Raw genomic sequence first — 13,555 nt, forward strand, 5'->3', positions numbered from 1 at the left:
TTATATAGCCATATATGAAAATCAGATGCAGCAGAGCTCTGACATTAACCTATTCATTTGGCTTAATTTGAAAGGAGTTAAATACCAATTATGTAAACCTGCAGAACAATTTTTCCTCAAAGGGGTAGAAATGGAGAAGTTTAAGCTCATTTGCAAAAATAGCTTCCCATATACTGGCGGTAATCACCATCCTACAATAACAATTCCAATTTGCTTTCAAACCTTGGATTTTTAACCACCACCTCCCCATTTCTATCATTAAACCCCGATATATATTTAGTTAATTATCTTTTAGTGCTCTGTAACTATGAAATTATTTTTTAAAACCAAGTGAGTTGTCTATTCACTTCCCTTCCGCTATAATTTAACAAACAACTTAATTGAAAATATTTGAACCATTGAATTCAATTATCGTGGAATCTTTTACCAATTTCTGTATACTGAAAAAAAAAGAGTGTTTCTTTTAAATGGAAAAAATGATATTATACTGAATACAACACTTCCCCCATGCTACCAGATTTCTCAACCTTCTTTGCACGTACAGTCATATCTTGGCTGACGAATGGAATCCATTCTGGAAGTCCGTTTGACTTCCAAAACATTCGGTAACCAAAGCGCGGCTTCAACTTGCAAGGCTTTGGGGATCAAAGGTACTAAAGGTAAAGGTAAAGGGACCTGACCATTAGGTCCAGTCGTGACCAACTCCGGGGTTGCGGCGCTCATCGTGCTTTACTAGCCAAGGGAGCCGGTGTGCAGCTTCCGGGTCATGTGGCCAGCAGGACGGAGCTGCTTCTGGCGAACCAGAGCAGCGCACGGAAACGCCGTTTACCTTCCCGCCAGAGTGGTACCTATTTATCTACTTGCACTTTGTCGTGCTTTTGAACTGCTAGGTTGGCAGGAGCAGGGACCGAGCAACGGGAGCTCACCCCGTCATTGCGGGGATTCGAACTGCCAACCTTCCTTTAAACCCTGAAAATTAGGCTTGAGGCGCAGCATGGTCACTTGGCAAATTACTTGGCTGAGCGGGGATTCGAACCCAGGTCTCAGTCTGACACAGAATGCCGCAGCACGCTGGATCGTTTGCCGTCTGCTGGGAAAGAGCCTTTTCCCGTTGCAGCTGCAGTTCAGAGCTCTCTGGGCTGGTGGGTCTCCCAGTTCCCCCGGTCGCCACTGCGGTGGTCTCGACGTAGCTGGACTCCAAACTCCCGTCAGCCAGCAGTAAGAAATAAAGGTAAAGGGACCCCTGACCATTAGGTCCAGTCGTGGCCGACTCTGGGGTTGCGGCGCTCATCTCGCTTTACTGGCCGAGGGAGCCGGCGTACAGCTTCCAGGTCATGTGGCCAGCAGGACTAAGCCGCTTCTGGCGAACCAGAGCAGCGCACGGAAACGCCGTTTACCTTCCCGCTGGAGCGGGACCTATTTATCTACTTGCACTTTGACGTGCTTTTGAACTGCTAGGTTGGCAGGAGCAGGGACCAAGAAACGGGAGCTCACCCCGTCATTGCGGGGATTCGAACCGCCAACCTTCTGATCGGCAAGTCCTAGGCTCTGTAGTTTAACCCACAGTGCTACCCACGTCCCATCCAAGGTACTACTGTAGTCCAATTGCCCACAAACCCACAGGTAATCGCTTTTGAAAAAGAGCAACATTCACACACAAATTTTAAAGGCTCTGGCAAAATCCCATTGGGGAAAGGCTGTCGCTTCTGTTTTCCATGCAGAAGGTTCCAGGCTGTATCGCTGGCCTCTCCAATGCAGAACCATGAGGACTAGAATTTTACTTTACATTTAGAGAAAAGGACCACAGCAAAGCAGTACAGCAGCTGCTACTTTATATGCGGAAGGTCTCATATTAAAACCCCAGCGTTTCCAAGTGGGATGGGCAAAGCGAGTCCCTGTCTGAAACCTCAGAGAGTGCTCTCTGTCACTGTAGACAATACTGAGTTAGGTAGACCCAATGGTCTGACCATAAAGCTGGACCATAAAGAAGGCTGATGGCCGAAGAATTGATGCTTTTGAATTCTGGTGCTGGAGGAGACTCTTGAGAGTCCCCTGGACTGCAAGAAGATCCAACCTCTCCATTCTGAAGGAAATCAGCCCTGAGTGCTCACTGGAAGGACAGATCCTGAAGCTGAGGCTCCAAGACTTTGGCCACCTCAGGAGAAGAGAAGACTCCCCGGAAAAGACCCTGATTCTGGGAAAGATGGAGGGCACAAGAAAAAGGGGAGGACAGAGGACGAGATGGTGGGACAGTGTTCTCGAAGCGACCAGCATGAGTTTGACCAAACTGCAGGAGGCAGTGGAAGACAGGAGGGCCTGGCATGATCTGGTCCAGGGGGTCACGAAGAGTCAGAGATGACTAAACGAGTAAACAATAACAACAACGGTCTGACTCTGTACAAGGCAGCTTCCCATGTTCCTAACTCTGCACCTCTTTATTATCTGAAAGTCAGCTGGCTCCAACCACTCTAAAAGGAGGTGGCTCTGCCTGCAAATTCCATCCACTTCTGCCAAAAAGTTATGCAGGAAGCAACGGAAAAACCAAACCAATAACCCACCCCACCCCTCCCACAAATGTTGGCTTCCTTGAGCGAAAAGATTGGATGGATTCCCTCCTTTTTCTCTGCAAATAGCTCAATGGGGGCATGTAGATGGTTCTCCTCTCCTCATTCAGTCTCAGCAACAACCCTGTAAGGTACCAGAGAATTTGAGCCTGTCCGTTGGGGGATATAGGAAGCCCCAAACACATATTTTTTAGATGTCCCTTTTATGATGAGAAACCATTGACCCCTGCTGGTGAGGCTTGCTGACCTCCCGGTAAAGCAAAAATTTGATCTTCTCCAGTTAGGCAAAGAACGCAAGACGACCCGGATTGTCACCAGATTCTGCGCACAGATCTGTAGACACAGACCACCACCACCCCGATTCAATCTAGTTTGTTAGGAAAATTCCCAAACTCAGATCCACGGGCGACTCTGGGTTATTTCTCTAAATATTTCTCTGGGTTATTTCTCTAAAGTTGTCTATCTTAAAGTTTTTGTGCTCTTGGGGACATGGGGGACCCTGTGGGCTAAACTACAGAGCCTAGGACTTGCCAATCAGAAGGTCGGCGGTTCGAATCCCCGCAATGACAGGGTGAGCTCCCGTTGCTCGGTCCCTGCTCCTGCCAACCTAGCAGTTCAAAAGCACATCAAAGTGCAAGTAGATAAATAGGTACCACTCCATCGGGCAGATAAGTAGATAAATAGGTACCACACGGCATTTCCGTGAGCTGCTCTGGTTCTCCAGAAGCAGCTTAGTCCCACTGGCCACATGACCCGGAAGCTGTATGCCGGCTCCCTCGGCCAATAAAGCGAGATGAGCGCCGCAACCCCAGAGTCGGCCACAATGGACCTAATGGTCAGGGGTCCCTTTACCTTTACTTTATGCCTATGGCATTTTTAAACTTAAAATCCATTGTTGTATATAGTTTTAAATGTTTGTTTTGCTATTGGGATTGTAGATCCATTTGTGTTTCACAAGCTGGTCTCTGACCGTAATAAATTTCATCAACAACAACCCTGTGAGGTAGGTTAGGCTGAGAGGAAGTGACTGGTCCGCAAGGTCGTACAGTGAACTTCAGGACCAAGACAGGACTTGTCCTGGCCTCCCAGGTCCTAGTCCGTTGCTCTAACTCATGGGTAGGCAAACTAAGGCCCGGGGGCCAGATCTGGCCCAATCGCCTTCTCAATCCGGCCTACGGATGGTCCGGGAATCAGTGTGTTTTTACATGAGTAGAATGTGCCCTTTGATTTAAAATGCATCTCTGGGTTGTTTGTGGGGCATAGGAATACGTTCATTTCCCCCCCAAAAAAACATATAGTCCGCCCCCCCTCAAGTTCTGAGGGACAGTGGACCGTCCCCCTGCTGAAAAAGTTTGCTGACCCATGCTCTAACTGCTCCACCACACTGCCTCTCACTAGGCGCTTCCACCAGCAACAACAGAACCTCTGGTTTCAGGGCTCCAGTTCCTTTGTCCAACCTCCCCAATCTGCTCCAGACGTCTGAGACAGATTTGAGGGGTTCGTGGTGCGCTGGAGGCGAGAAAGAAGCCCTGTTGAACAAAGGGGTGCTTGCTCATTCTACACCCCGGATTTCGCCCACCAGCTATAAAACGACCAAAGGTCAACTATCCGAAAACATTGATCACGGTGGAGCACTCGGAGGAGGGAAGGCGAAAGAGCAATTAGCTAAAAGCCTCCTGGAACAGATGTGGTTTGGCCAAATGCCCGCGAGAATAAGTGATCAAACAAGCTTCCCTCTGGAGGGTCGTTAAGCACGGGAACCAGAGAGGCCTAATGATAAATGGGGGCTGGTGGGATGGTGGGAGTCATAGGCCAAGACATGTAGAGGGCACCAGGTTGGGTTTGTCCAGAAAGGTGCTGCTGCTCAGTGGCCTCGGCCCAGTATACCTGAAGGAGCATCTCCACCCCCATCGTTCTGCCCAGACACTGAGGTCCAGCTCCGAGGGCCTTCTGGTGGTTCCCTCCCTGCGAGAAGCAAAGCTACAGGGAACCAGGCAGAGGGCCTTCTCGGTGGTGGCGCCCACCCTGTGGAACACCCTCCCACCAGATGTCAAAGAGAACAACAACTGCCAGACTTTTAGAAGACATTTGAAGGCGGCCCTGTTTAGGGAAGCTGTTAATGCTTAATAGATTATTGTATTTTAATATTCTGTTGAAAGCCGCCCTTGGGAAATCCAGCCAGATGGGCGGGGTATAAATAATAAATTTATTATTATTAGTGGTGTAGTGGTTAAGAGCAGTAGTCTCGTAATCTGGGGAACCGGGTTTGCATCTCCGCTCCTCCATGTGCAGCTGCTGGGTGACCTTGGGCCAGTCACACTTCTCTGAAGTCTCTCAGCCCCACTCACCTCACAGAGTGTTTGTTGTGGGGGAGGAAGGGAAAGGAGAATGTTAGCCGCTTTGAGACTCCTTAAGGGAGTGAAAGGAGGGATATCAAATCCAAACTCCTATTATTATTATTATTATTATTATTATTATTATTATTATTATTGCATTTTCCAACTCCAGTCCCCAATTGCATCCCCAGGCAGTGGAAGACTTCCACCAGTTTCAACAGGTATACTCTGAGGAAGGTTGTGCTGTGGTCTAAACCACTGATCGTCTTGGGCTTGCCAATCAGAAGGTCAGCAGTTCGAATCCCTGCAATGGGGTGAGCTGCCGTTGCTCAGTCCCAGCTCCTGCCAACCTAGTAGTTCAAAAGCACGCTGGCGCAAGTAGATAAATAGGTACCACTGCAGCGGGAAGGTAAACAGCGTTTCCGTGCGCTCTGGTTTCCATCATGCGCCAGAAGCAGCTTAGTCCTGCTGGCCACACGACCCGGAAAGCTGTCTGCAGACAAACGCCGGGTCCCTTGGCCTGAAAGCGAGATGAGCGCCGCAACCCTATAGTCGCCTTTGACTGGACTTAACCGTCCAAGGGTCCTTTACCTTTACCTTTTACTCTGAGGAAGAGTAACGTTGGGGAAGGCCAATCCATTGCCTTCCTTCTGGGGCGTCCCAGGAGTAGGAAAAAATGCCGGTCACTGATAGGACCTGCCGTTAGAGGTGGGGCGGCTGCTTTTCCCATTCCTCTCTCCCCTCCCACGTCAAATTTTTCCTGGGATGACAGACTACCCAGAGGATTCTGGGAAAACAAAATGGCGGCCAATACCAGGGGTGGCAAGCCACCAAAACTGGTTTCAGGGCCACTGCCATAAGCCGTAGCAACCAAAGGAATTGAAATCGAAGGGGAGAGGAGAAACCTCTGGAAAACGTGGAAAACAACATTCACATGAATGAACGGGTAATGAAATGAATGTTGTTTTAACGAATGAATAATGCAATGTTCACATTGAATAGTGGGAATGAAGGGGCTAATAGCAAACGTTGCACCTTGATCTTTTCCGAAGGCCAGCTGTTATGTACTGAGTTGAACAGGATCCAAAATGCAGCAGTCTGATTGGCCCTAGAACAATAGGATCCAGAATGCAGCAGTCTGATTGGCCCTAGAACAATAGGGTCCAGAATGCAGCAGTCTGATTGGTCCACAGGAGCCACCCAATCCAGCTCCAGGTGGAAGTGAATCTGCAACCTGATTGGCCTACAGGTGAATCCCGGAATTAGCCAATCACATGGGGGGCCCATTGCGTAAATAATGTATATAAAGCAGACATTTTGGGGGAACTTCCATTCCTCCTCACCACTATGAGCTGAATAAAGAGCATGAAATCCACTCTCGTCTCCAAGTATATATTCAACTCAGTACATAACACTAGCGAAGACCTTCCTCTGCCTGGACAGAGATGGATCTCCCTTTCCTCCTTCAGCTACACTTACCCTTGGGGGCCTATTGTTCCTGATCAGGGTTGCCAGGCCTGGAGCATCCCAGACGCTGAGATTTCAGGGCTGGGCCTAAGATCCAGGGGTTGATTTCATTCATGCCCCTCTCCTCTCGAGCCACTTCATTTTCTTCCTTTTATCCATGGCGACGGAAGTTAATTGGGAGAGGGGAGCAGGGCAGACCCTCACTCTCGAGAGCCTATGCCCGGGCATAGGCAAACTCGGCCCTCCAAATATTTCAGCACTACAACTCCCATTATCCCTAAGCTAACAGGACCAGCGGTCAGGGATGATGGGAGTTGTAGTCCCAAAACATCTGGAGGGCTGAGTTTGCCTATGCCTGCTTGAGAGTCTGTGCAATCATTTCAGGGCCCAGCCTAAGACCCAGGGGTTGATTTGTTTGATGTCACATGGGGTAACCAGGCCCCTCGCCTCCTCTTGAGCCACTTCTTTTTCTTCCTTTGATCCCTAGAGACGGAAGTTAATTGGGAGAGGGGAGCAGGGCAGACCCTCACCCTTGAGACCCTATGCCCGGGCATAGGCAAACTTGGCCCTCCAAATATTTCGGCACTACAACTCCCATTATCCCTAGCTAACAGGACCAGCGGTCAGGGATGATGGGAGTTGTAGTCCCAAAACATCTGGAGGGCCGAGTTTGTCTATGCCTTCTCAAGAGTCATTTTAAGCCAGCTCCTGTAGTACGGAAATTTGCAAGCTCCACAAATAACCTTCCTTTGAAAAGGAAGGCGTTCTTGCTCACCGGGAGATTCAAGTTCCCCTCCTTGCCACCTAGGGGAGTTCAGGCCAACATGGAGACCAGGTCAGCCCAGGAGTTCTGGAAAGTCTGATGACTTGTGTTCTACCTCAACTGCCCGAGGCAGGGATGTTTTTGGGTAGCAGCTGCTGGAAAACGCAGGAGGGGAGAGGGGCTGTTGTTCTCAGGCCTTGTTTGCGGACTTCTCCTAGGGGGTTGGCCGCTGTAAGCCCAGAATGCTGAATCAAAATGCTTCCTTTGACCCAGCCAGGCTCTTTATGTACCATATTTTTTGCTCTATAAGACTCACTTTTTCCCTCCTAAAAAGTAAGGGGAAATGTGTGTGCGTCTTATGGAGCGAATGCAGGCTGCGCAGCTATCCCAGAAGCCAGAACAGCAAGAGGGATTGCTGCTTTCACTGCGCAGCGATCCCTATTGCTGTTCTGGTTTCTGAGATTCAGAATATTTTTTTTTCTTGTTTTCCTCCTCGAAAAACTAGGTGTGTCTTGTGGTCTGGTGCATCTTATAGAGCGAAAAATACGGCACTTAAACCTGGGGCGTTCTGCATGTAAAATAGATGCTATTATCGCTGAGCTACAGACATTCCCATATTTGAATATTTGTTTGCTGGCAAGTGGCCAACGGCGGCTAGGTTATAGGGTGTAATAAATGCCTCCAAAGACCAGTCGTTGCTGACAATTTCAAGCATGAATAGTTCCCCGCTTGGACAATTGCAATGCGCTTTATGTGGGGCTACCTTTGAAGGTGACCCGGAAACAACAACTAATCCAGAATGCGGCAGCTAGACTGGTGACTGGGAGCGGCTGCCGAGACCACATAACACCGGTCTTGAAAGACCTGCATTGGCTCCCGGTACGTTTCCAAGCACAATTCAAAGTGTTGGAGCTGACCTTTAAAGCCCTAAACGGCCTCGGCCCAGTAGACCTGAAGGAGCGTCTCCACCCCCATCGTCCAGCCCGGACACCGGGGTCCATCTCCCGAGGGCCTTCTGGCGGTTCCCTCCCTGTGAGAAGTGAAGCTACAGGGAGCCAGGCAGAGGGCCTTCTCGGTGGTGGCGCCCGTCCTGTGGAACGCCCTCCCATCAGATGTCAAAGCAATAAAAAACTACCTGACATAAAGAAGACATCTTAAGGCAGCCCTGTTCAGGGAAGTTTTTAATGTGTGATATTTTAGTGTATTTTTGGTTTCTGTGGAAGCTGCCCAGAGTGGCTGGGGAAACCCAGCCAGATGGGCGGGTTACAAATAAATTATTATTATTATTATTATTATTATTATTATTATTATTATCATCATCATTATTATTATCATTATTATGATTCCCCATCTCTGTTCGGCATTATTTCCTCTCTCCTCATGACAACCCTGAGAGGTAGGCCAGCTGAGACCCAGAGTCTGGCCCAAGATTACCCAGGGAGCCTCAAGGCTGAATGAGGTTTTGAGCCCAGTCTGAGGCCACATTGGTATTATCCATTTAAAACACCATCGTGCCGCTTTGAACAATCATGGTTTCTCGCGAGGAATCTTGGGAACTGTAGTTCAGAAGGGCGCTGGGGCTTGTTAGGAGACCCCCCTCTACCGATCACAGAGCTACAATTCCCAGAAGGGCCAATCCCTCTTCCCAAGGAACTCTGGGTATTGTACTGAGGAGAAGAGAGGCCTCTCAACTTCCCAGAATTCTTTGGGGGGGAAGCCATGACAGTTTACAGTGATACGAAACTGCTTTAAATGCACAGTGCAGATGGTTTCCTTGCAGGCAGGAAACCTCTGCCCTCCAGATGTTCTTGGACTACGGTTCTCATCATCCATCGGCTGTGCTGGCTGCGCCCGGTGGGAGTTATAGCCTGACAACATCTCAGGCGAATGCAGGCTCTGTTGCTTAATGCTTGTGCATGGACTCACAGCTGTCCATGGAGGCACAGGTCAAATCCGTGTCCAGGGCAGCTGTTTACCAGCTCCACCTGGTATGCAGGATGAGACCCTATCTGCCTGCGGACTGCCTCGTCAGAGTGGTGCATGCTCTGGTTATCTCCCGCTTGGACTACTGCAATGCGCTCTACGTGGGGCTGCCTTTGAAGGTGACCAGGAAACTACAACTAATCCAGAATACGGCAGCTAGACTGGTGACTGGGAGCGGCTGCCGAGACCACATAACACCGGTCTTGAAAGACCTACATTGGCTCCCAGTACGTTTCCGAGCACAATTCAAAATGTTGGTGCTGACCTTTAAAGCCCTAAGTGGCCCAGTATACCTGAAGAAGCGTCTCCACCCCCATCGTTCTACCCAGACACTGAGGTCCAGCGCCGAGGGCCTTCTGGCGATTCCCTCCCTGCGAGAAGTGAGGTTACAGGGAACCAGGCAGAGGGCCTTCTCGGTGGTGGCGCCCTCCCTGCGGAACGCCCTCCCACCAGATGTCAAAGAGCACAACAACTACCAGACTTTTAGAAGACAGCTGAAGGCAGCCCTGTTTAGGGAAGCTTTTCATGTTTGATATATTACAGTATTTTAATATTGTTTTGGAAGCCACCCAGAGTGGCTGGGGAAGCCCAGCCAGATGGGCGGGGTATAAATAATAAATTGTTGTTGTTGTTGTTGTTGTTGTTGCTTTGCATGCATGCCCATTCCTACAGTCTTTTCGGCACAGTTTTGTTTTGGAAAAGTGTGATGGGGCTACGATCGTCCTGCGTTTCATCCGTCCCAGATGCGAGGGCCTGTGCCCCTTCCCCGACTGCTCCCACGGTTTGACACATGCACAAAAAGCCTTCGAACCCCCACCTTACCGTATCACCCCCTGAAGCGAAGGAGATGGATTGCATGTGGTGGTTCGCGATGATCTGCGATGGAAAGAGACAGGCAGAGGTGGGTGGGAGGGAGGGAGAGGCGTTGAGAAGAGCTTGACAGACACAGAGGACAGAGAAGGTCATGGGAATGACTTAGCCATCGCTCAGTGACTGGGTCGATAGAGCAATTGGAGAGAGAGGGAGGGACTTAGCCGATCAATCCGCACTCGAGTCTCTCAGGGGCAATGCCTTCCTCGCAAACATTGAATCATAGAATCATAGAATCATAGAGTTGGAAGAGACCACAAGGGCCATCGAGTCCAACCCCCTGCCAAGCAGGAAACACCATCAGAGCACTCCTGACATATGGTTGTCAAGCCTCTGCTTAAAGACCTCCAAAGAAGGAGACTCCACCACACTCCTTGGCAGCAAATTCCACTGTCGAACAGCTCTTACTGTCAGGAAGTTCTTCCTAATGTTCAGGTGGAATCTTTTTTCTTGTAGTTTGGATCCATTGCTCCGTGTCCGCTTCTCTGGAGCAGCAGAAAACAACCTTTCTCCCTCCTCTATGTGACATCCTTTTATATATTTGAACATGGCTATCATATCACCCCTTAACCTCCTCTTCTCCAGGCTAAACATGCCCAGCTCCCTTAGCCGTTCCTCATAAGGCATCGTTTCCAGGCCTTTGACCATTTTGGTTGCCCTCCTCTGGACACGTTCCAGTTTGTCAGTGTCCTTCTTGAACTGTGGTGCCCAGAACTGGACACAGTACTCCAGGTGAGGTCTGACCAGAGCAGAATACAGTGGCACTATTACTTCCCTTGATCTAGATGCTATGCTCCTATTGATGCAGCCCAGAATTGCATTGGCTTTTTTAGCTGCCGCGTCACACTGTTGGCTCATGTCAAGTTTGTGGTCAACCAAGACTCCTAGATCCTTTTCACATGTACTGCTCTCAAGCCAGGTACATGTGGGGTTGCCCAGGCCCCTTTCGGCACAGAATGGGGGACAGGACAACCTTGGGGCGGCGTGATACCCCCCTAAAGGTTTGGCGAGGTCTTCTCAGGGAGCGCCACTGCAACGGCAGCCAACTCCACAGAGATAGCCTGCCCTCTCTGATGTGATGGCACTTGGAACAAGTGGACGTGTTCTATTTTGTCAGGGAACTGCCATGGGCTCAGGGGGGAGAGGGGAAAAGCCAGCTGGATTACAGAGAGCCCCCCAAAGATTGTGGGAAGCAGCTCCTCCTCAGTGGAGGAGAGTAACCATGCCTCCAGCAGAGAAGAGCTTCAGGGCTCGGAGGAGGCAAGGCGGTGCCAGGACACCTGGCCTGGGCAAAGCGGGGAGGAGAGAGGTCTCCCGTTACCCACGCCCTCCTTGCGCAGTAGGCTTCCACGCAGAGATGGGAGGCGCAGACTGGGCGTCAAGAAACTACTCTGCTGGGGAAGGTTTAAGGACAGCCAACTCACGGATTCTGCCAGTGAATGAACCAGCCACGGCAGAGTGGCGCTCTGGACAGAGAAAGTTTATTTTGGCATCAAAGTAAGGCTTCACAGCCGGGCAACCCCTTGATACCTAATCCATCCGGCTTTTCCCCTCTCGCCCCTGAGCTGTTGGCATTTCCCTGACACATTTGGTTCCTCGTTTCCCCAGTCTCCAATTCAGCTCTCCACGTCAGTCTGAGATTCATATATATTTCTTAAAGCCCTCGTGGAACTCCACCAGCATTTTGGCACCCGTGCCTCTGAACAGAGGCGTTTCTGTAGGTCTGCGTTCTTCAAACTTGGAAGAGGACGCCGGACTACAACTCCCATAATCCCTGAACCATTGGCACGCACTTCAGGTTACAAACTCCGCTAACCTAGAAGAGTTCCCTCGAGTTGAGAACTTTGCCCCAGGATGAGAGCGGAAATCATGTGCCGGCAGCACAACGGCGGAAAGAGGTCCCATTAGCGACAGCATGCCTCTGGTTAAGAACAGTTTCAGGTTAAGAACGGACTTACGTCCGTAACTAGAGGTACCACTGTATCTAAGGACGGCCATGTTCTTCTGGAAAGTGGCAATTCCATAAATGCAAACGAAATTGAATTCCCACCCTCCACAACCTTACTTGGGCCAGCTTTGGTGACCATGGTCAGGGGCCAACACAGGCCAAGCCGTTGCCCTCCAATGACTCAGACTACAACTCCCATCAGCCCCAGCTCACACTAGGCCCAGCCAATCCAGGAGCTGATCTACACCTGAAGGGTGGGGCTTGATAACCTGTGTTCCTCCATTCCTGGGCAGCTCACTTGGGTAGGATGGAAGGAGCTGCCTGTTGGACTGCCCATTCTCTCATCTTTCCCAATCTTAAACTTCAGTTCTCCACAGATTGAGGTTGAATCCAGACAAGACTGAAGTACTGTTTTGGGGGGACAGGGGGCGGGCAGGTGTGGGGGACTCCCTGGTCCTGAATGGGGTCACTGTGCCCCTGAAGGGCCAGGTGCGCAGCCTGGGAGTCATTCTGGACTCACAGCTGTCCATGGAGGCGCAGGTCAGTTCTGTGTCCGGGGCGGCTGTCTACCAGCTCCACCTGGTACGCAGGATGAGACCCTCCCTGCCCACAGACTGTCTTGCCAGAGTGGTGCATGCTCTGGTTATCTCCCGCTTGGACTACTGCAATGCGCTCTACATGGGGCTACCTTTGAAGTTGACTCAGAAGCTGCAATTAATTCAGAATGCGGCAGCCAGACTGGGGACTGGGGGCGGCCGCCAAGACCACATAACACCAGTTCTGAGAGATCTACATTGGCTCCCAGTACGTTTCCGAGCACAATTCAAAGTGTTGGTGCTGACCTTGAAAGCCCTAAACGGCCCAGTATCCCTGAAGGAGTGTCTCCACCCCCATCGTTCAGCCCGGACACTGAGGTCCAGCACCGAGGGCCTTCTGGCGGTTCCCTCATTGCGAGAAGTAAGGTTACAGGGAACCAGACAGAGGGCCTTCTCAGTAGTGGCACCCGCCCTGTGTAACACCCTCCCTTCAGATGTGAAGGAAATAAGCAGCTATCTTATCTTTAAAAAACATCTGAAGGCAGCCCTGTTCAGGGAAGTTTTTAATATTTAACGCTGTATTGTTTTTAATACTTGATTGGGAGCCGCCCAGAGTGGCCGGGGAAACTCAGCCAGATGGGCGGGGTATAAATAATAAATTATTATTATTATTAGCAGTCATTTGCTAATTATATACACTTTAAAAACACCTTGAAAGTTCACAAGCGCTTTGGTGAGGATTTCCCCCAATAAACGTATTTTTCCCCCCTATGACGACTCTTCACATTTTTGCAAGCCCTTTCCCCTAATATAGCACAAACTTTCTATGCGATTTTCATTCTTATGCACCCCTTCCCCTAATTGACGCATTTTTGCTTGGTCGGAGAACTTCACTGCAAAATTCAAACCAGTACGGATTTCGAGGGACGACTGGTTCTTGTATTCTTTCGGAAAGAATGGATTCGATAGATTTGGCTTTAAATGCAAACCAAGTTGAATTTCTTCCCCCAGTCCCAACCGGGCCTGAGGTTCCTGGTTGACGGGCAGACAGAGTCCCTGATGGGGGTCGCCATCAGATTATCTCCTCT

General features: G+C 50.1%; 1 protein-coding gene across 2 annotated transcripts in view; it reads right to left on the bottom strand.

Annotated features, from left to right (window-relative positions):
- The window catches only part of SHC2 (SHC adaptor protein 2), a 42,759-nt gene that overhangs the window by 16,823 nt on the left and 12,381 nt on the right, over positions 1-13,555 (bottom strand). For both annotated transcript variants that reach the window (XM_081846178.1, XM_081846179.1), the window contains exon 5: positions 9,936-9,989. In XM_081846178.1, the coding sequence (XP_081702304.1) occupies positions 9,936-9,989 (54 nt within the window). The remainder of the gene's footprint in view (positions 1-9,935; positions 9,990-13,555) is intronic.

This window comes from Podarcis erhardii, assembly GCF_964252035.2.
Source record: "Podarcis erhardii genome assembly, chromosome: 18".
NCBI lineage: Eukaryota > Metazoa > Chordata > Lepidosauria > Squamata > Lacertidae > Podarcis > Podarcis erhardii.